This window comes from Molossus molossus, unplaced genomic scaffold (genome assembly GCF_014108415.1).
Source record: "Molossus molossus isolate mMolMol1 unplaced genomic scaffold, mMolMol1.p scaffold_m16_p_7, whole genome shotgun sequence".
In the NCBI taxonomy this organism is placed as follows: domain Eukaryota; kingdom Metazoa; phylum Chordata; class Mammalia; order Chiroptera; family Molossidae; genus Molossus; species Molossus molossus.
The window spans coordinates 34,378,462-34,399,024 of record NW_023425401.1 but is presented as its reverse complement, the minus strand read 5'-3'; the positions used below and the strand labels follow the sequence as shown (position 1 = coordinate 34,399,024).

General features: G+C 41.8%; 1 protein-coding gene across 1 annotated transcript in view; it reads right to left on the bottom strand.

Moving 5' to 3' along the window:
* The window catches only part of CDK6 (cyclin dependent kinase 6), a 241,563-nt gene that overhangs the window by 10,025 nt on the left and 210,975 nt on the right, over nucleotides 1-20,563 (bottom strand). The window contains exons 6-7 of the mRNA XM_036247057.1: nucleotides 9,651-9,701; nucleotides 4,501-4,636 (exon numbers count right to left, since the gene is read on the bottom strand). Of these exons, the coding sequence (XP_036102950.1) occupies nucleotides 4,501-4,636; nucleotides 9,651-9,701 (187 nt within the window). The remainder of the gene's footprint in view (nucleotides 1-4,500; nucleotides 4,637-9,650; nucleotides 9,702-20,563) is intronic.

Sequence of the window (20,563 nt, the reverse complement as noted above, 5' to 3'; positions counted from 1 at the left end):
CAAATAAAAAATTCTATATATAATTTCAGGTGAATTTTAGGGTCCCCTGAAACCTTATTTATCCTGACCTCCCTACCAGTCCATGGATGCTACCCTCCTCATAGTGCAGTGGTTTTCAACCTGTGGGTCGCGACCCCTTTGGGGGTCGAACGACCCTTTCACAGGGGTCGCCTAAGACCATCAGAAAACACATATTTCCGATGGCGATTCATAATAGTAGCAGAATTACAGTTATGAAGTAGCAACGAAAATAATTTTATGGTTGGGGATCACCACAACATGAGGAACTAACTGTGTTCAAGGGTCGCAGCATTAGGAAGGTTGAGAACCACTGTCATAGTGCCTTCTGAAAATCAAAGAGCAAAAGGACAAGCAGAGGAAGGAGCTTGTTCACTGAGTGGTTCTACTGTCTCTAGTAACAATAAACATCTTGAGAAAAGCTGCACAAGGAAAGGCTGAATTTCCAAAGGATAGGAAAGCAAGGGCGAAATTCTCAAGTCTGAGTTCTCTCTTCCCAGAGTCTAAGAAGGAGAAAATTAGGTAGTGGCATTAGAAAAGGAAGCAACCAGTTTAACCCCCAGAACACAGGAAAGAAGAAGAAAAGTTATGGGAATATGTTCAAGACACAGAGATATGTCCCTAGAGGATTACCTGGGAGGAAGCCCTGTCCCCACAGTTATACCGACAGCTTAGAGCTGGAAAGCGGGCAGAGAGGGCCTTAGCCTAATGTGGGTGTATGTGAGAATCTCAAGTTGGAAGTCTTAATACATTATGTCCTACAGAAATATTGTTAGATGAGGCTAAAATCTATCATTGCTCTACTCCAATACAGCAACTGGCTGGAGAGTTAAAAAAATCTTGTGTAATAATATTGTTTCTGCAAGAAAATTTAATTTACTTCCCCAAATTACTGACTTTTATAAAACAAGCTTCTGGAATTATAACTTACTCAAGACTCGAATACTACAGTGGATCTGAACATTTTTCAGCATACACTGCCTTTCTTCCCTTCCCTGCCTCCATGGTGGGAGAAATTCTTTCCCCTTCTCAGGTTGGCCTTGGCCATGTAACTTGTGCAGCCAGTGGAATGTGGACAGAGTAGCAGGGTGGCTCTTCCAAGCCTAGGCCTTCAGGGGCATCACATGCTCCAGGGAGCCGAAGCCTCCCTGGCCTGGGGCCCAGAATAAGATACACGGAAAAGAGCTGTACTTGACCTGAAGGCTGGAAGAGAGCTGTGCCTGCCAATCTGCAGACCCATGAGCAAGACAACAATGCTCACTGTGATACCTCGGGAGGTTTTTGGTTTGTTATTTTTGTTATTTGTTATGCAGCAGAAGCAGACTAAATACAAGGACAAAAAAAAGTACCTCAGGCTCAGGCTGTGAAAACAGCTAGATAGCAGCAACTCTAGAACTTTTCTCAGCAAAAACATATCTGGAATAAGTATTTAGCCTTCCAAGTCAACCATGACCAAGCGGACAAAACTCATAAAGATGTGTAGTTATTTTTGTATTAATTTTTCACCTGAAGATATTTTTTTCCCCAATGACTTTTAGAGAGAGTGGAAGGGGCAGAGGAAGAGAGGTGGAAACAAACAGAGAGAAAGGGGTGTGGGAGAGAGAAAGAAACACTGATGTCAGAGAGGAACATCAACTGGTTGCCTCCCTCACGACCCTGACTGGGGCCAGAGATAGAACCTGCAACCCAGGTAAGTGCCCTTGACCAGGAATTGAACCCGTGACCCTTTGGTGTGCGGGATGATGCTCTAACCACTGAACACACCGGCCAGGGCAAGATTTGTAGGTTTTAGTTGTTAAAAATAATTCTTTCCCTGAATTGTCTTATATACAAGGATGGACAAAAGTAGGTTTACAGTAGTTTGTATACAAAAGACATGCAGGTTATGATCATTACAATAGCTTTACTAACTCAAAAGAATGTATGTACGTAAGAGCATTTATAACTGTTGATGTATATATGGACAAACATATATGATGACTGAGGCATTATATGGAGTCAACCTTGTTTTCCAGAGAAAAATGAAGAGTAACTCTTAACGTGCTACACTTTCTAATGTTAACTCTTCCTTAAATAATGCAAACTTTCAAAAATAGACTTTGCTTTTCTTCCTCAGTAAATACTTTTCAATAGAGGCAACAGGAATCGCTGCCTATCTTGCACCAATAGCCCATCTTCTGCTTCACAGTCCTAGCCTGGGGTCCTCCAGCAGCTCCAAGGTTCTGAGCTGTGCAGTTTGGGGCTGTCCTTTCTCTGAATGCCTGTGGGGATTATGCTTCATGCTTAAGTTTCCCCTAGTCCTGATGTCATTCGCTCTGCTGCTGCTTCTTTTTTCTTGTTAATTCTTACCAAGGATATTTTTCCATTGATTTTTTAGATAGAGTAGAAGGGTGGGAGGGAGGGGGAGGGAAGAGAAGGAAGAGGGGGAGGGGGAGAGGGAGAGGGAATGAGAGAGAGAGAGGGGGAGAGAGAGAGAGAGAGAGAGAGAGAGAGAGAGAGAGAAAGAAGATACATCAATTGGTTGCCTCCTGCAGGGTCCCGACCAGGGCTGGAGATCAAACCTGCATCCCAGGTACATGCCCTTGCCGGCAACTGAACCCAAGACCCTTCAGTCCAAGGGCCAATGCTCTAACTACGGAGCCAAATCGGCCAGGGCTGGCTCTGCTTCTTATTCCTCAACTCGCTTCTTCCTTCTCTCTTTGGTACATTTCTTTGTTCCTTTTTCCCCTTCGTTTGTCTTCTGCTACTCTTGCAGTCTAGCACTGGTGTGCTGTCTGACTTTGAAAGCCACACTGCTGGTGGGACACCCTAAATGAGCACGTGACATTGTCTGTCATCTTTATATTTTAAGTTCTTTGTGGTGATCCCTCCTGATGTTGGAACCAGGAGATGTTTTGGGTTGTCTTGGGATAATCCGGTAGCTGAGGGGGTTAAATACTTCATTACTAAAGTTCATCACTATGACAGTCTGTCCAGAATCCTCTTCTAAGAGAAACATTTCATTCAAAGTTCCTGTTGAAAAGGAACGCCTATGGTGGCCATATTTTATTCCACATGATGCCCACCCCTTCCCAGCACAGCCGACTGGACCAGCAGCTTGGCAGAAAGGTAAGATGTGCCAGCCAGATTCTTCCTTTTAGGAATCTGATGTAGGAAATACTGACAGGGCAAATGTTAGCAGTAGGGGTTAAAGCTAAAAGAATCCATGAGTTAGTTGAAGTTCTGATAGTCAAGGGAGCAGATAGAACAACTGAACAGAAGCAATGAGGTGAAGAAAAGGCATTTTGGGCAGAGGAAAGCAGAATTGCTAAGAGCAGGTGATGCACAGGACAGAGAGAACCCCTAGGCTCTGAATGGCTTTCCATTTCCAGGCCACATGAAACATTCCATCAATCCCTTTTCTTAAGGTAATGCAAGTACATGTCTGTGTTATTTGAAACCAAGGAAATCCCGGCCAATGTGGCTCAGTGGTTGAATGTGGACCCATGGACCAAGGGGTTCAATTCCCGGTTGGGGCACATGCCCCCCGCCTGCCCCGGGGCATGTGGGAGGCAGCCAATCAATGTTCTTCTTATCGATGTTTCTTTCTCTCCCTCTCCCTCTCTCTAAAAAAATCAATAAATACATATTTAAAAAATTGAAACCGAGGAAAAATAGCAGGTAAGTCAGCAACTGTGTATCTATTGTGAGCCTTTGTCTAGGTAAATATTAATTTCAAAGGATGTAGGCCTTTGTGAGTGTCTTAGAAATAAACAGTGGGGAGGAAACATAGTTGCCCTTATTCATAACTTGGCAGTGGAGGGAACCATTGCCTAAGCATTAATAAGCTACCGTCAGGGGAAGACGGAATGAGGTTTCACTGGGAAAATCCCTGCCAATCACTGGCTGTGTCCAAGCAGAGCTAAAGCATAACATTTCTAAGACCTACAGACTCCGACGTCTATATTTGAAATTCAGAATACACTGACAGGATGGGAGCCTGGCTCCTCCTGGCCTAGGAGCACTTTCTTGGCCAGACAGCAAAGGCTGTTAATTTAGTGGTAGGAGATACACTCATTACTCACTGGATTCTGAACACCAAGAGTAGCCCAGTAGATATACTCACCTACCTATTGTTCTGGTCGCCGAGTACAGGGAATCATGTAAAAGGCCAAGTGTTCCGATTTGAGTCTCAAACAAGACACCAAAGTCCTTACATTCAGTGATGTGTTTTATATGTGCATGACACGTTCAATATTTATTAGAAGCAGATGTTTGAAGAAATGGAGAGGCTTCAAAAGCTACATTTAAATGAACGTTCAAAGTTGGAGAATTTAAAGTAGGTGTATCACAGTCTCTTTCTATAGGAACTGAAGGCATTCCAGAATCAGAAGCCGCCAGCTGCTGCAGGTGTGGAAATGACGGCTGCTGTCCCCACCCCCGGAGTGGACAGGGCAGGCCTCATCAGCACAGTGCAGGTAACTCTGCATCACCTGAACTTACCAGAAGTAGGTCTTTGCCTTGTTCATCAATGTCCGCTACAAAGTTTTCAATAGGTTGAGGAGATTTTGAGTGAAAAGCCTGCCTGGGAAGGGCAACGTCCCTAGGCCAGTCCTCTTCTCCTGGGAGTCCAATTACGCTGCAAAAGAACCACATGTGAACATGAGCATTGGCTGCTGTGCAGAAGCTATTTTCCCACCAAATTCCAGATGAAGGTAAAAGGTCTACGGGGCAGGCACGGGGGACACAGAGCTCTACGAGCCCCTCACTTGTTAACGGCAGAATTCTCATTTCTCTCTGCTCGGCTGCAATATGGTGATCACGGGGTAGAGGGTAACCTCACAGAATTGTAAAATTCACTGGGAAGAGATAAGAGGTTACTCTGAAGCAGATAGTAAATGGAAGAGATAATGAAGAAATGAAAAATATTATATTACCAATAAGCCCTGACATACTGACAGAGCAGGCCCTACATATTCAAAGTAGACCCACATGGGCATATAATATTTTCCTTTATGCCCAAGAGTGCTTTTTTGTGTTTTGATCAAACACTTTAGTTTTGACATGCTTTTATGATGCTCATGCAACATGATTTCTTAACACATAGATTTGGCTGCACTCTTGGTTAAAGAATGATTCCCCAAACAGTAATTACATACATTAGAATCAACCCCCCCCCCCACCAAAAGAGGCTAAAAGGTATGTTAGTCCTGTGTTATGTATACACTATTTTATAATTTAATATCAAATTTAATTTATATGCTTTTATTACATAACTATTTTAGGGTATTCCAAAGTGAGCAAATAAATCAAACTAATATCATTTATGTGTTCCTTGAAAATCATCCTGGGATCAGAAATGTGGACAGAGCATCAAATAATATAAAACCAGTACAGGCTTTGGAAATAGGCAGGCCTGGGTTCAACTTCTGCACCTGCCACTTATGGTAGGTAAGGACAAATTCCTTAACCTTCTATGACCTCAGGGTCTTTTTAATACAACAATGGTAATAATTTACGCTTGTTAACGAAGACAAGAGATAATTTATATAAAATGCACAGCACAGTACCAGACACACAGTAATATAATAGTATATTACCATAAAAAATGTTATTAATCTAAAATGTGTAGTCAATGCATCACTACCACCCTAAAATATGAACTGCTTGAATTCTATTAATGTATAACTTAAGGTTCTTCAAAATATTAAAAGGTCAGTGGCCTTACACAACATAATATACATTATGTAACTACTATTTATAGCTTATGGTAAGTAGGTCTGAACAAAGGAAATCAAGCGATGCAAGAACTTAAGTCTCAAATAGACTAATTCCGAACTAAAATATTATAGTTTTTTTTTTTTTTTTTTTATCCTCACCCAAGGATATTTTTCCATTTTTTGTACAGATAGAGTGGGAGGGAGAGAGAGGAAGGGAGAGAGAGAGAGAAACATCGATGTGAAGGGACACATCGAGTGGCTGCCACCCGCACGACCAACCAGGGCTGGGGACAAACTGCAACCTAAGTACGTGCCCTTAGCGGGAACCGAACCCGGGTCTCTCAGGACCGCAGGCCAACGCTCTAACCGCTGAGCCAAACTGGCCAGGGCTAAAATATTATAGTTTAGTGAGCAGGACCTATGACTATTCAAATACTGGCTAATTGATTTAAACTAGTTAGAAATGCTGCTGGCCTGCCTGCATTACGGTCTTCTTGGCCTGCACTCGCTGGCCAGGAGGGGTGTTCTGTGAATGGACTTCCAGGTTTCAGGAAGATGGGGTGGCAAATGTCACAGGACCTCTGTAGGGCGTTGTTCCCTTTCCCTTATCTCCACAGAGCCTAGGTCCTAGACCTCACCTGGGAGATCAGACACCGTGTCATAACTGCACCCCTCACCGGGTGTCTGGGGAAGGACATCCTCCCTCTGCAGGCCATGCTGGGAGAGCCATGTTACTGAGGCAGATAAGGGCAGACTCAGGGACATATTTACTGGAATACATTTACTGATAGGAAATGGCAAACTGAGCAAAATGCAAACTTGTTTCATGGCATGATCTAGAATAAGAGTAAAAAGAAGAAAAAAATCCTCACTATGAATTATTCAAGAAAATAAATGTGTATGTGTTTGGATAGAATGAGACTGGAAGAGGAACAAAAGAAGAATGCTTATTAAAGAGCTTTAAAATTTTCTTTCATTCATTTGTAGGTTTTTAGCCATTTTTTAAATATCGATATACCTGCATATAGTCAGTTACCTAGAAATTGGTTACCACAACTCTTAGTAATAATTTAAAATCTTTTATTTGCAGCTTTTAATATATCAATAATGAGTTAAGTCTGGCAATATGGGCAGCTGAATGCCAAAGCCCTCCAAAAAAGTATCTCTGTATGCATATATATGTGTGTGGTGTATAATTATATACATGTTTATATAAACAGCCTTCAAAGTGTTTGTAAATCTATCACCTCCCCTGATCCCATAACAACCTCCCATGACATGTAAGTCAGGTATTACTATTTCTGTTTTGTAGATGGGGAAACTGAGTTAGAGAAATAAAATGAACTGCTAAAGTCACACACAGCGAGTTAGCCACAGAGCCTGTATGAACCCAGTTCTCCCTATTCCAAATCCAATATTTTCTTTCTGTTTAACTATGCCTCTGGTCTTAAAAATGCTCTAAAATGCCACAGGCTAAAAGCACTCAGTTTCATTTTCAAAGTACTTGCTGTTCTTTGAAAGTATAAATCTTCCTAAACACAAACATTTTTTCCCCCTTAGGAGAACGTGAATGTAACTTTCTTAAAAAAAAAAAAAAAAAAAAATTCAGTTTAATACAGTATGAGCTTTTACGGCCCATATGCGAGGGTGGTGAGATGCTGATAGGTCCATTAAAAAGTGCCTGCATCAAATTTCAGTATTTGGACAGCTGAATAGAAGCCTTAAACACTGACATTTGTACTGGAAAGACTGACAGAGAACAAAAACCTATAAATAGCAGTGATGAGGACAGAAATAATTTTTCAAGTACTTGAGAAGTGACACTAGGGTGCAGCATTGTCCCTTTTCTCGACGCCAAAGTGATAACTGCAGCCAGAGGAAACAGAACATAATTTCAATGAAACAATGCCAGAAACCAAGAAGTAAAATCTGACGGCACAAAACATGTAGAATCGTATGGCTTCTTTCTCTGACAACCTAGGATCTCAGGCCTTTGCCCAAAGTGGAACCGGCTTCCCCTTGGGAGCAAGTCAACCACGCTCGTCAAAGGTTCCTTCTGGTCCATCTCACTGGCTTCGTATACCCAGGGGCACCAAGAGTGTTAACAAGATTGCAGAGGCCAGGGCTGGAGGTGGACCAGACGCCCAGGTGGTGTCAGTAAGGAAAAGCAGGTGAAGGACGTCAACGCCTGGCAAGCTGCTTTCCTTTCATCAGGGTCACTGGTGTATGTCTCACTTTCCCAGTTAGCTCTTCAAAATCACATACACACAAAATATATTCAACCATGATGGAGAAGAGTGACAGGAGCTCATCACCGAAGGGCAAAGAACTTGACATGCAGAAGCCAGTTCTGTCCTGAACCCACCCACCCGACAGAGTGGGCAGCAGCAGCAGCTGTGGCAGCTGTCCTGGACCGAGGCAGCCCCCAGACAATCAAACTTGTGTTTTTCACACCTTAAAGCTACCAGCTCCTGACTCGGCAGCGGCACGGGCACTAACAGATGTCTATTGGTGCTTCCAGTCGCCAAAAGAACAAAGTCAGGTTCCTGTTGTATTCCAACAATTCCAACAGTTTTAAGCAGTCATGCTTGAGTGGATAAGTTTAAAATAGAATTCTTTTCTTTAAGGGTACTTCTGCCTAGTTTTACAGACTGCAAATATCATAAAAACCACTGGGATTCTGCCCTGGCCGGTTTGGCTTAGCGGTTGGAGCGTCGGCCTGCGGACCATTGAGTCGCAGGTTCGGTTCCGGTCAAGGGCACATACCTTGGTTGCAGCTCGTGCCTGGCCCTGGTCGGGTCATGCGGGAGGCAACCGGCTGATGTGGCTCTATCACGTCGATGTTTCTCTCTGTCTCTCTCTCCTTCCCTCCCTCCTACTCTATCTGATGATAAAATAGAAAAATATCCTCGGGTGAGGAATAAAAAAGAACAAAAAAACCACTGGGATTCCTATAAAATGTCACAGACCAACAATCAGGGATATGCTGGGTTCTACAATTCCCATTTTCTTCCTACTCCACCCCGGTTCTGATGGGACTTGGCAAATGCACGAATCCCAAAAGGATGTCATACGGCATGCTTTGTGAGAAGAAAGCATGCCGTTTTCACATTCTAGAAACATGAAAGCATCCACACCCTCACATGCACCCATGCAGGCATGAATGGAACTCTGTAGACCAGTGAGGAGCTAAGTAACAGACAACTGGAACCAAAGAATTTGAGCACAAGAAAGGAAATTAAAGAGAATTTAAACCCAAAGTTTCATTTCTCAGGTAAAGAAATTGAGGAACAAAATGGTTAAACCATTAATAATGAATTATAACGATAGCTAACATTTAAAAAGCACGGTGTAAGCTCTTTTTAGGGTATGGTAAATGACTTATTCAAGATTGCATAGTTATTTAGCCAAAGACACAGGATTAGAACCTAGGGTTCTCGTTTCCTATTTCGGTGCTCCGAAGAAAACTAGATTGTGTAGCGTACCATTCTTTGTCCAGGAAAAAAATGCAAAACCAACCTGATGACTAATGGGTACTCCATGGGGACAGGAAGCCCAGTGGGCAAGGATGGGTTACTAGGCCACTAGCACCCCACTTCTGATGGTGGATGCATATGAAATGACCCAGGCAGACAACACATCTGAACAAAAGGACAGGAGCTCAGCCAAGCAAAGACAGGAGCCGCGCAAAGATCCACACGAGCAACACACAAGCCTCCGAGCAGAGCGGTCAGGCCGCAGGGCGTGATGGGCTCTGCGTAGAACAGCATGTCTACCCCGTCCCCACTCACCACACTAACAGTAACACTGTCTGCAGCAGCAGCTTGGGGTGGGAAAGACAAGAGATAAACGTATTATATGAACGTCAGAGGAAAGTCACCGTAATTGTTTTAATGCTACAGGCACGGATGTAAAATTACAGTTATTACTTACTCCAAGATTTTTCCTAGTTGATCCACATCTGAACTTCCACGAAAAAGAGGCCTAAAAGAAGAAATATACATATTAAACAGTGAATTTTCTCAAGTTACCTTTTAATCATATTTGTCATTATCACTGTTTAACAGGAAGCAAAATATTATTTTTTAAAAAAATCCTCACCTGAGGATATTTTTCCATTTATCTTCAGACAGAGTGGGAAGGGAGAGAGAGAAACATTGATGCCAGAGAAATACATCATTTCCTTGCCTCCCACATGACCCCGACCAGGGCTGGGGACCAAACCATAACCGAGGTACATGCCCTTGCCCGAAACTGAATCTGAGACTCTTCCGTCCATGGGCCGACACTCTAATTGCCGAGCCAAACCGGCCAGAGCAAGCAAAATATTCTTTAAGGTTGGTGAAGAAGCAAGGAATCAAGACATCTTTCCTTTGTTCAATGCAAGCTTTTCTTGAATGTCAATCACAGTAAGGGCCTCTCGTGAGTAACTGGTGGTACCTGATGCCCGTGTTTTATAATCATGACGGTCCTACAATCATTGTAGCAGTGCCGCCATCACACACAGGCCCTGGCTTCGAAGTTCTACTTAACTTCATGACAGGTGGAACACATCACTGTCCTAGTCTCAAACCAGGGTATGTGGTGTTCTTTCAAACTGTTTTTGATCAGATCCTTCTAGAACACCCTCTTCTCACCACTAGGCAGTCACAGTACTTCCCGAGTCTCTCTCCTTCCATGTGTCCTGAATGCTGCAGTGAGATACCTCTGGGTCTATTTTTCTGATTATACCACTTCCCTTTCTCTCAATATTATGGTAGCATTATATGATAAGCATTCAAGTTCAAAATCCTAGCTCCGGACTTCAGAGGCATTTGTGAACACGCAGCCTCCACTGCCTACACTGAGCATTTGAGTGGCAATTAAATCAGCTCACTTGGTGACACTCTGGCATATTTCCCCCAGTAGATCAATAACCCTTGAGAGCAAGGACTTCTCTAGGTATGCTTCTAACCTTTGGCCTAGTGCTTTACCTAAACAGGTGCTGGGTTAATACATATTTTATTTGATTTCATATGCACCTATGGTATGCATGTAAATGCTCCCTAACTTCTTGCTCAGTGAGTGACATAAACAGGTATTATTTTTTTTAGAAATAATGTGTTTAGAAAATATTTGTAGCGTATTAACAGAGATCTTATTTTAAAAGTAATATATTTCGCCCTGGTTAGTTTGGCTCAGCGCTTGGAGTGCTGGCATGCAGTCTGGAGAGACCCAGGTTGGGTTTCCGCTAAGGGCACATGATGCCTCAGTTGCAGTTTGTTCCCGGCCCTGGTTGATCGTGCGGGTGGCAGTCACTCGATGTGTCCCTTTCACGTTGATGTTTCTCTCTCTCTCTCTCCCTCCCACTCTATCTGAACAAAAAAATGGAAGGATGTCCTCGGGTGAGGAAAAAAAATATATATATTTTTTTCAATTTATAAATCTTTAAATCTGATCCCTTGAATACTTTCCATGCACAATAAATAAACTCACTATCTAGGTCATCTACAAAGAATCGTGCAAAGTCATAGCATTTCAGTGGTTAGAAGAGACCTTAAAATTCTTCAACCATACTTTCTATTTATTCTTATTCCTAAAATGTTTACTTTCCAACGCAGTGGAAAATAATTTGCTTGTGGCAATGGCTGAATCGCATCCCCCCTCAATTAATATGTCGAAGCCCACCCCCTAGCAACTCAGAATGTGACTGTATTTAAAGACAGGGGCTTTAAAGAGTTAAGATGAGGCTTTTAGGGTGGACCTACATCCCATCCTTCTGGTGTCCTCCTAAGAAGAGGAAATTTGGACATAAAGGAGACACCGGGGGCATGTGTGTGCACGCAGAAATCACCATGTGAGGAGAAAGCAGGAAGACGAGCCAAGGAGAGAGGCCTTAAAAGAAACCAAACCTGCTGACACCTTGGTCTTGAAGTTCCAGCCTCCAAAACTGTGAGAAAATATATTTCTGTTGAAGCCACCTCGTCAGTGGTGTTTTGTTCTGGCAGCCCTAGCAAACTCACGCAGGCCACTTGCCCATCACCGATGCAGCCAAATTCACAAAGAATCATGGAGTTGGATTCCAACAGACATCCAGACAGGTCTTAAAGATACCCAGGTGAGAGGTGTACGTTTTAGAACAGCCACAAATGGAATCTTCACAGCTCTTTCTTATAGAGCACTGAGGCACGTGACCTAGTGCCACATGCTCCCCAAATGCGAGCTCATCTAATTCTCACAGTAAAACCAGGAGCACAATAGGATCGGCATCATCCCTATTCTCAGGTGAGGAAACGGAGATGTTTCATGACTTCCGCTAAGGACACACAACACATTGCAGCCTTGAAATTCAAACTAGGTGGGCCTAGCCCCGAAGCCCGAATGCTTCACGACTGTGTGGTGATGCTTTTGTTTCCGTTACTATATTCTCTGCATCACAGTCGGTCACAGCAGCTAAGCCGGGGTGGCGGGGGGGTGGGGGGGTGGGGTAGGGGTGACACTGCACAGGGACTGCGTGAAGAGCACTTTCTAGACAAGCCAAGGCCTGCGGGATTCTGGACTCGAACTGCTTTGCATGTGTCTAAGTGTCTTTACATTCTTGCTCTATTTTAACAAGAACAAAGCAATTCACCAGATTGACTGGGGCCCTCCATTCTCTCCAGAAACTTACCTGACTGATGACCCTTCTAGATTTTTAAATTCTTTCCCAGCCCAATCTTTTACACTTTTGGCTCACATCTTAATTGATATGCCATTTTTCTTTCTTTCCAAAGCACAGAACTTGGGTTGTATAAAAACAATTCTCTTTCTTGCCACACTCCTGTTTCCTTAATCACAAAACTAAGTATAACCAGCCTTATGAGGTTTGGGAGCAAACACAAATGACCCCTCCTTGCTAAGCACAGATCTCAGATGGCTGGAGTGGTGGGTGGCTGGTCAGAAGCACAGAGAGCCTGAGTTTAATCTGATGAGCTGGAAAAGGAGCTGTCAATATGCTCAGTCCCCCAGACTGATATCCACAGAGGCACGGGTGAAGTTACCTGCGAGCATCATGGAGCAGTTTAAAATAAATGTTGGCCCTACCCAGTTTGGCTCAGCAGTTAGAGCATCAGCCCTCGGACCGAAGGGTCGAGGATTCAATTCCTGGTCAAGGGCACATACTTGGGTTGCAGGTTAGATCCCCAGCCCTGGCTGGCATCATGTGGGAGGCAACCAATCAAAGTGTCTCTCTCACATCAACATTTCTCTTCCTCCCTCCCTTCCTTCCTCTCTCCTTTCCACTCTATCTACAAAAAAAAAAAAAAAAAAAAAAATCAATGGAAAAATATCCTCAGGTAAGGATTAACAAAGGAAAAGTAATAATAAAGTAAAATAAATATGTTGGCCATGGCTATCGGGAAGCAAACCAGGCACACTAACTTGAATGGATGTCATTCCTGGGAAAGGCAGAAGAGTAGCTCTTTCCTGGATGGGCACTAAAACCTAAGCCTGAAGCTCAGCAGCAGCAGTGGCTCATGCCCTTACTGTTTTGGTTTTCAGTTGCCTTTTTGTTTTTATTCCTTGGCATTATTCCTCACTTTTTAAATTTTTATTGTTAATACTCACCCAAGGGTATTTTTCCATTAATTTTTAGATAGAGTGGAGGGGAGGGAGGAAGAGAGAGAGAGAGAGAGAGAAACGTCAATGTGAGAGAGACACATCAATGGCTGCCTCCCACATGACCCTGACCAGGGCTGGGGATTGAACCTGCAACCCAGGTGTGCCCTTGACCGGGAATCGAACCCAGGACCCTTAGGTCTGTGGACTGATGCTCTAACTGCTGAGTCAAACCAGCCAGGGCCATTTCTCACATTTTTGCTCATTCCATTATGCATTAAATAAATGCTTACTACATTTTTAAACATCTGCTAGATGTTTTAGCAGAGGTCTTTCAAGTCACGTAGTCCACCAGCCTGCCAGAGCCAGAGGTGCTTGCTGTCCTCGAGTGAGAGCTGGCCCGTCACTTTGGTCTCCTTTAATAAAGAGTGTGGCAAGTAAAGGTCTGAATCATAATCACTCTTCTGTGAATACTCAGCAAAACCTGCTACAGGAATACAAGAAACTTGGAGGCAGCAATTCAGTGTGCAGATCATAATGACTTTGCCACCGTTGGAAGATGCGGTGTAGGACTCTGAGGCTTATTAACTTGGCTTTTTAGCAGATGTGGATTGGCTTGAATTACACAAAACCGCGGAACTCCAACTGCAATTAATTCCTAAAAAATGGATCTTCGCATGTAAATACATAGTCACAAGACAATGGAAATGGGGCATGAAAAGGAGGGAAGAGGCCAAATTGGAACCAGGACTCTCAGCTGACCAAGTGGTTGGACACAAATGTGAGTGATCAAACTACTGACTTCCTGGCTGAAAATTCAGAATATTTTGTCTGAGCTAGTTTTATGATAGAGGATCAGGAGCATGGAAAGGATTACTGGATTCAGAAGAAGGATGAAACCTTTCAACATGATGAACTCTTGGGTGTGCTATGGTGCAGTACAAAGATGTAAGAATAAGACTGCTCCAGGGACCTTGTGTGATACAATCTATTTTGAAATAAGGCTCCATGGGAAAAAGTCTTAGCTGTATCAGGTCTCTAAGCTGTGTGCACCAGGTAAAGAAGAAACACACAGGACTATACTTTCACTGAGATTATTTTGAATAACTCTCCCTTCCTCAGATTAGCTGAGTTAAATATCCCTTAATTCATATAATTTGTGGTAATATTTCAGGTGGACAAAGATGAACAGAATATTTGATTATATTCTTTGGGTTAGTGGTGAGGGAGAGTTTAATTCTACTGCCTTGAATACTTTTTTAATTGTAAGAATGATTCAGTTAAAACACACACATGCATGAGTCGGCCTTGGCTGGCTCTTTATTACCATGACATACAGCTGATCTGGAAGGAAGTGGAGAGTGGGGGGGGGGGGGGGTAGGGGGGGTGGGATAAAAGACACCGAAAGACTGAGACTGAGACAGAGGGACAAGCTGAGGAGCTCCAAAATAACTCTGAACTGTTTCTTCCCACTGTCTAAAGATGTACCCCTCCTGGAAATCTTCATAGAAGCCTTCCTTATATACACACTTGATGAAGGCTGAAGATGGAGAGGAATGTTCAATCACATAACACGAGACAGAGGCCATAAAAGAGAAAAAGCCATGCATTTTTCCCAAATCATTGCAGGGAGAGAATCCACTAAGCTGTCCCATCTTGTCTGCTTTTAGACACAAACTCCCTCCCAGGTGACATACTTACTGATTCTTTTTAACTAATTATTTAAAGACAAAATTAGCAATAGAGATATGGTCCCAAGAGTAGTAAATCTGAAGCCTATTTTTATAGTTTTAAAAATATTTCTTCCTAGGCAACCCACTGTATGGGAGAACATCATAGCCAATGATGTATCAGATAAGGGGTTAATTTCCAATATATACAGAGTGCTCATACAACTCCACAAAAGGAAGACAAAGAACCCAATTAAAAAATGGGCAGAGGAGCTGAATAGACACCTCTCCAAACAGGACATACAAATGGCCAAGAGACATATGAAGAAATGCTCAACATCACTAATCATCAGAGAGATGCAAATTAAAACAACAATGAGGTATCACCTCACACCTGTCAGAATGGCCGCCATCAACAAATCATCAAACAACAAGTGTTGGCGAGGGTGTGGAGAAAAGGGGACTCTAATACACTGCTGGTGGGAATGCAGACTGGTGCAGCCGCTATGGAAAACAATATGGTGCTACCTCAAAAAATTAAAAATTGAACTTCCATTTGACCCAGTGATCCCAGTGCTGGGAATATACCCTAAGAAGCCTGAAACACCAATCAGGAAGAATATATGTACCCCCATGTTCATAGCAGCACTATTTACAATAGCTAAGATCTGGAAACAGCCCAAGTGTCCACCAGTAGACGAATGGATAAAAAAGCTGTGGTACATATACACAATGGAGTACTATGCAGCGGTAAGAAAGAAAGATCTCTTATCCTTTGAGACGACATGGAGGGACCTGGAAAGTATTATCCTAAGTGAAAGAAGCCAAGCAGAAAAAGACAAATACCACATGATCTCACTTATATACGGAATATAATGAACATAACAGTCTGAGGAATACAGTAGACCCAGACACATGGAAGTAGGGCACAGACTGACATCCCTCAGAAGAGGGGATGGGGGGTGGGGGGGTGGGAAGAGATAAACCACAGAACTTATATGCATGTATGCATGACCAATGGACATGGACAACTAAGCCGGGGACAGGGTGGAGGGGGGGTGGGGTGGAGGGTGCCAATGGGGTAAAAAGGTAAAATATCTGTAACAAAAAAAAAAAAAATAAATAAATTCATAAAAAAAATAAATAAATAAATATATGTTAAAAAAAAAATATTTCTTCCTTATATACACACTTTTTTTTTAGGGGGTGGGTTTATTTATTTATTTATTTTTGTAGATTACACCTACCAAAAAACATTCCCAAATAAAGACAATGCAATTGCTTTGAGTGGGGAAACACCTTAAAAAATCCTTTTATTATACAGGACAAGATTTCAAGTCAAGAACTTCTGTGCATTTTGCCATATCAAAAACTACAATTACTTAATTTAGGTGGCTTTCCAGTAATATAACCAAGTGCTTGGGTAATGGTACACAAACATTATCAGCTAAAGACCTTTGTTGGATCTAAATTTCATGAATCCCATTTCTTTCTTTCTTTCTTTCTTTCTTTCTTTCTTTCTTTCTTTCTTTCTTTCTTTCTTTCTTTCTTTCTTTTTCTCTTTTATCGTCACTCAAAGACATTTTTCCATTTTTGTTCAGATAAAGTGGGAGGGAGAGAGACAGACAGACAGAAACATCGACGTGAAAGGGACACATTGAGTGGCTGCCTCCTGCATGACCCCAACCAGGGCCGGGGACAAATTGCAACCGAGATACCTGCCCTTGACCAGATGAATCCCATTTCTAATTTTATACCTACATTTCTTTCTCTTCACCTCACTTATGAGCCTCCTTTTTCTTTGGAAGATTTTCTCCACACTCACTTCTTGAGACGGTTCCATTCTATTGCATAAAACCCCCTCTGTCTTTCATGCCCTGCGTCTCTTTCTGTTTGAAGTTCCCACATAAACTACAGAGGAGCCTACTGGAAGGTCTTTGCCATGCTACCCTTTGGAAGTAATCTATTTGACAAGATAAACAATATTTGGGTGAAGATATCTGAAATTGAACATTGCTGAGTTTTTATGAAAGGGAATTTTAGGTTATTTCCAAGTATTTTCTTCAAACATTTCCCTTCACCATTATATTTGATATTAGTTAATGCTGATAAGATACACTCTTTATGAAAGAAATACATTTTTCATTTATGCATATAAGTGTTTTATTTCCTAACGCAAAGGGGATTATCACCAAATATAATGACAAAAATGCACTCATTTCAAACACCATGGCCAAGTCAATTCTCTTCTCACATCACCTTAGGCACAGTCATGCCAAAACAAGTCTGGTTCTGGGGGTTTTTAGCAAGGATTTTCCCCAAGGCTTTTTTGAACTTGTGAGCATTTAAGCCTTAATGTTTTCCCTGCCTGTAATATGTTGATTTTTCAGGATAGCTTTTGACTTGGGAAAGGGTATACACTTCGGTGATGGGCTGTCCTTCATGTGAACCCCCACCAGCCAGCTCTCCCTGAGTGATGTTAGGAAAGTCACACAGCCTCTCTGAACCTGCTTCATCTGTAAATGCCAAGTTTATAGTAGACCTAGAGTAAGTGGCAACTAAATACCCACACACTTTCTCACACTCATACAAAGTAGATACCTCTCTTGTTCCTGGCTACTGTTATACACAGATGGTAACAAAGTATTCATGCGGTGAACATGAAAGAAAGGGGACATTAGTCACCATAGGGTGGGTGTTTAGGTGTCTAAATTATATTTAGGCCTAATAGTCCTTCCTCTGAGGTCACTACATACTCTATGCACCTGTTACAACTCTTACACCTTTATTATCGAGAAAAGAAAGACTAAATGCCAAATTTTCCAATAAGGATTAATTAATTTTGAATTGGCAATCTACTTTCTTCTTCTGTATGTAGTTTTAGCTAAAAACTCTAATCAGTAAAGACAATTTTCTTGGGTGAAATTGCAGAGGACATTTCAGATTATATGCCTTTTTAAACAATCAACTAAGAAAACATATAAATATTCTTCATAATCTTAATGAACAGTAGAAAATAACATTTAGAAGTAGGGTATGGCCCGGCTGGTGTTGCTCAGTGGTTGAGCGTTGACCCATGCACCAAGAGGTCACCAGTTCGATTCCCGGTCAGGGCACATGCCCAGGTTGTGGGGCACATGCCCAGGTTGTGGGTCCCATCCCCAGTGGGGGGCATGCAGGAGGCGGCCAATCGATGTTCTCTCTCATCGATGTTTCTATCTCTTTCTCTCTTTCCCTCCCTCTCTCTAAAATCAATAAAGAAAATATATATTTAAAAAAAAACTAGGTTATGTTTTCTAGAAAATGAGAAATGTATGCAGATGTGTCTGTTATAGAAAGAAAATGATTCATGCAGAATGGAAGATGAAAGATTTCATTTAGTTACAATACTAACATTGTACTGAAAAGAATAAGTCATAGATCAATCACCCTATAGAACACCTCTGTATCTGCATTTGACCTGCGGCTATGCTTTAGCTGTTATCTTTCTTGATTAGAAAAGGAATTTTCCATGTTCATGAAATGAACTTTCGAAAAATATTACCCAGGGAATGTCACTTGTTTTATACTTGCTCCCATGTTCAGTTCTAGAGCTAGTATCTGCTAAGTTACAAATGTTTATCACCTTACAATTACCACCTATGCAAATAACCAGATTAAGCAGAAAATCAATTGATTAATTTACTTTGCAAACACTGTGACCATTCATTAAGCAGCTGGGGCTGCATTAGGTGCTGGGAGATAACTTCTCTCCAAAAAATATATTAAATAGTACATGGCCTTAATACATAACATACATATATCTAAATTATATTACACATTGTAATACAAATATATTAAAATATGAATTAATAAATATCTATAAATAAATATACACATATATATTACATACTACCATAATAATCCTTGCCCCTGTGGGAGACAAGATATGCAAATGCAGGACCATGAAACAGAGAAGTTCATCTCATTTTGATGGTGGGAAACAGAAGCCCAGGACAATCACTTAATTTTTAGTAGGATGCTGAGAAGCAGTCTGATTAACTTTTTTTTAAATAGGTAAGAAGTAAACTAACCCATCCAAGGAAACACAGCACAGTAAGTGGCTGAGCTGGTTGGACTCCAATGAGCAGCAAACAGCAGTGTTTTAGAAAGATTACTATGGCAGAGGTTTACCGAGCTGATCTGAGGGGATGCAGACGGAGCCAGGGAGGCCAATGGGCGAGGTCAGTGGACAAGTGAGATGACAAGAACCCAAACTAGGTAGGCAGGAAAATGGGGAAGGACGCAAAGACATTTAAGGGAAGAGGATCAGAACTTGGTGAAAGACTGAACATGACTTGGAGAAAGAAGCATAATTTTAAGTTTGCATTATTAGTACAGCCAGGCTGAATGAGAAAGGCGGGAGAGGGTAGCGGGGGCAGGGGGAGAGGACACCGGAAGATAATCAACTTATCTTTAAACCTGTTCCTTTATAATAACAAATAATGTATAAAATGATACTTATGAAATTTGAGAATGAAGGACATGCAATCATACCCGAGAGTATTGAAAACGTATGTCCACACAAAAACTTGTACATGAATGTACACAGCAACGCTATTCATAACAGCCAAAAAGTGGAAACGACCCAAACACCCACCAATGGATGGAGGGAGACAAGAATGCAGCAGAGCCATAGAATGCGGAGTCCGGGGCTCAGCACAGAAAGGGACGGAGCACTGACGACGCTACCCATAGATGACCGGTAGAGGCGCTGTGCTAAATAAAGGAAGCCAGTCTCAAAGGAGCACATCTTAATGGTATGATTCTATTTCTATTATAGAAGAGGCAAATCTCTGGAGCCAGAAAGTAGATGAATAGTTGCCTAAGACTGGGGGTCCTGGGGAAGATTGAGGAGTGACTGCTAACAGGCTTGGGTTTCTTTGTAGGTTGATGAAAATGTTCTAAAATGGATTGTGGTGCTGGTTGCACAACTCTGTGGATATACTAAACTAAAAACCATTGGACGGCACAATTTACATTGGTGAATTGTGCGGTACGTGAATTATATGTTAATAAAGATGTTTAAAAAAAGTAGTTAAGAAACTACTTTTTTTCAAAAGGATAGCAAAAAGCTGCTAAGAAAACTGCTTTAGGCCAAAATGTCTGAAAGGCTTAAGTACATGGTTTAAAGTACAGTGACAGACATTTATTTTACCATATATTCAATGAAGTACCCATTTGAATACATGTGCTCTGAAAGTTCTGAGTAATTTACTAATATGATCTGAATTTCCCCAAACACCCAATTAATCAGATTAGGATGAAATAATAAACCAACAGATGTCTATGTACAAAAAGGGCATTCTTATAAAACTACTGTTATGCTTTCCTCTGGATGATGAGATTATGGGGGATTTGTTTTCTGCATTTTTCTATTATTCTGTACTTAGTGTTTTATGAGCGCTAATTACTTTGAAAATCAGAAGGAAAAAAAAAAAAATCCCAACACAGCTACTTGCCATACATCACACGTATGTGACCTGTTTACCTCACCTCTTCCTACTCCTGAAATAATCCACTTCTATTACTCCTTTACTCGTTGTCCTCTAAAGCCAAATG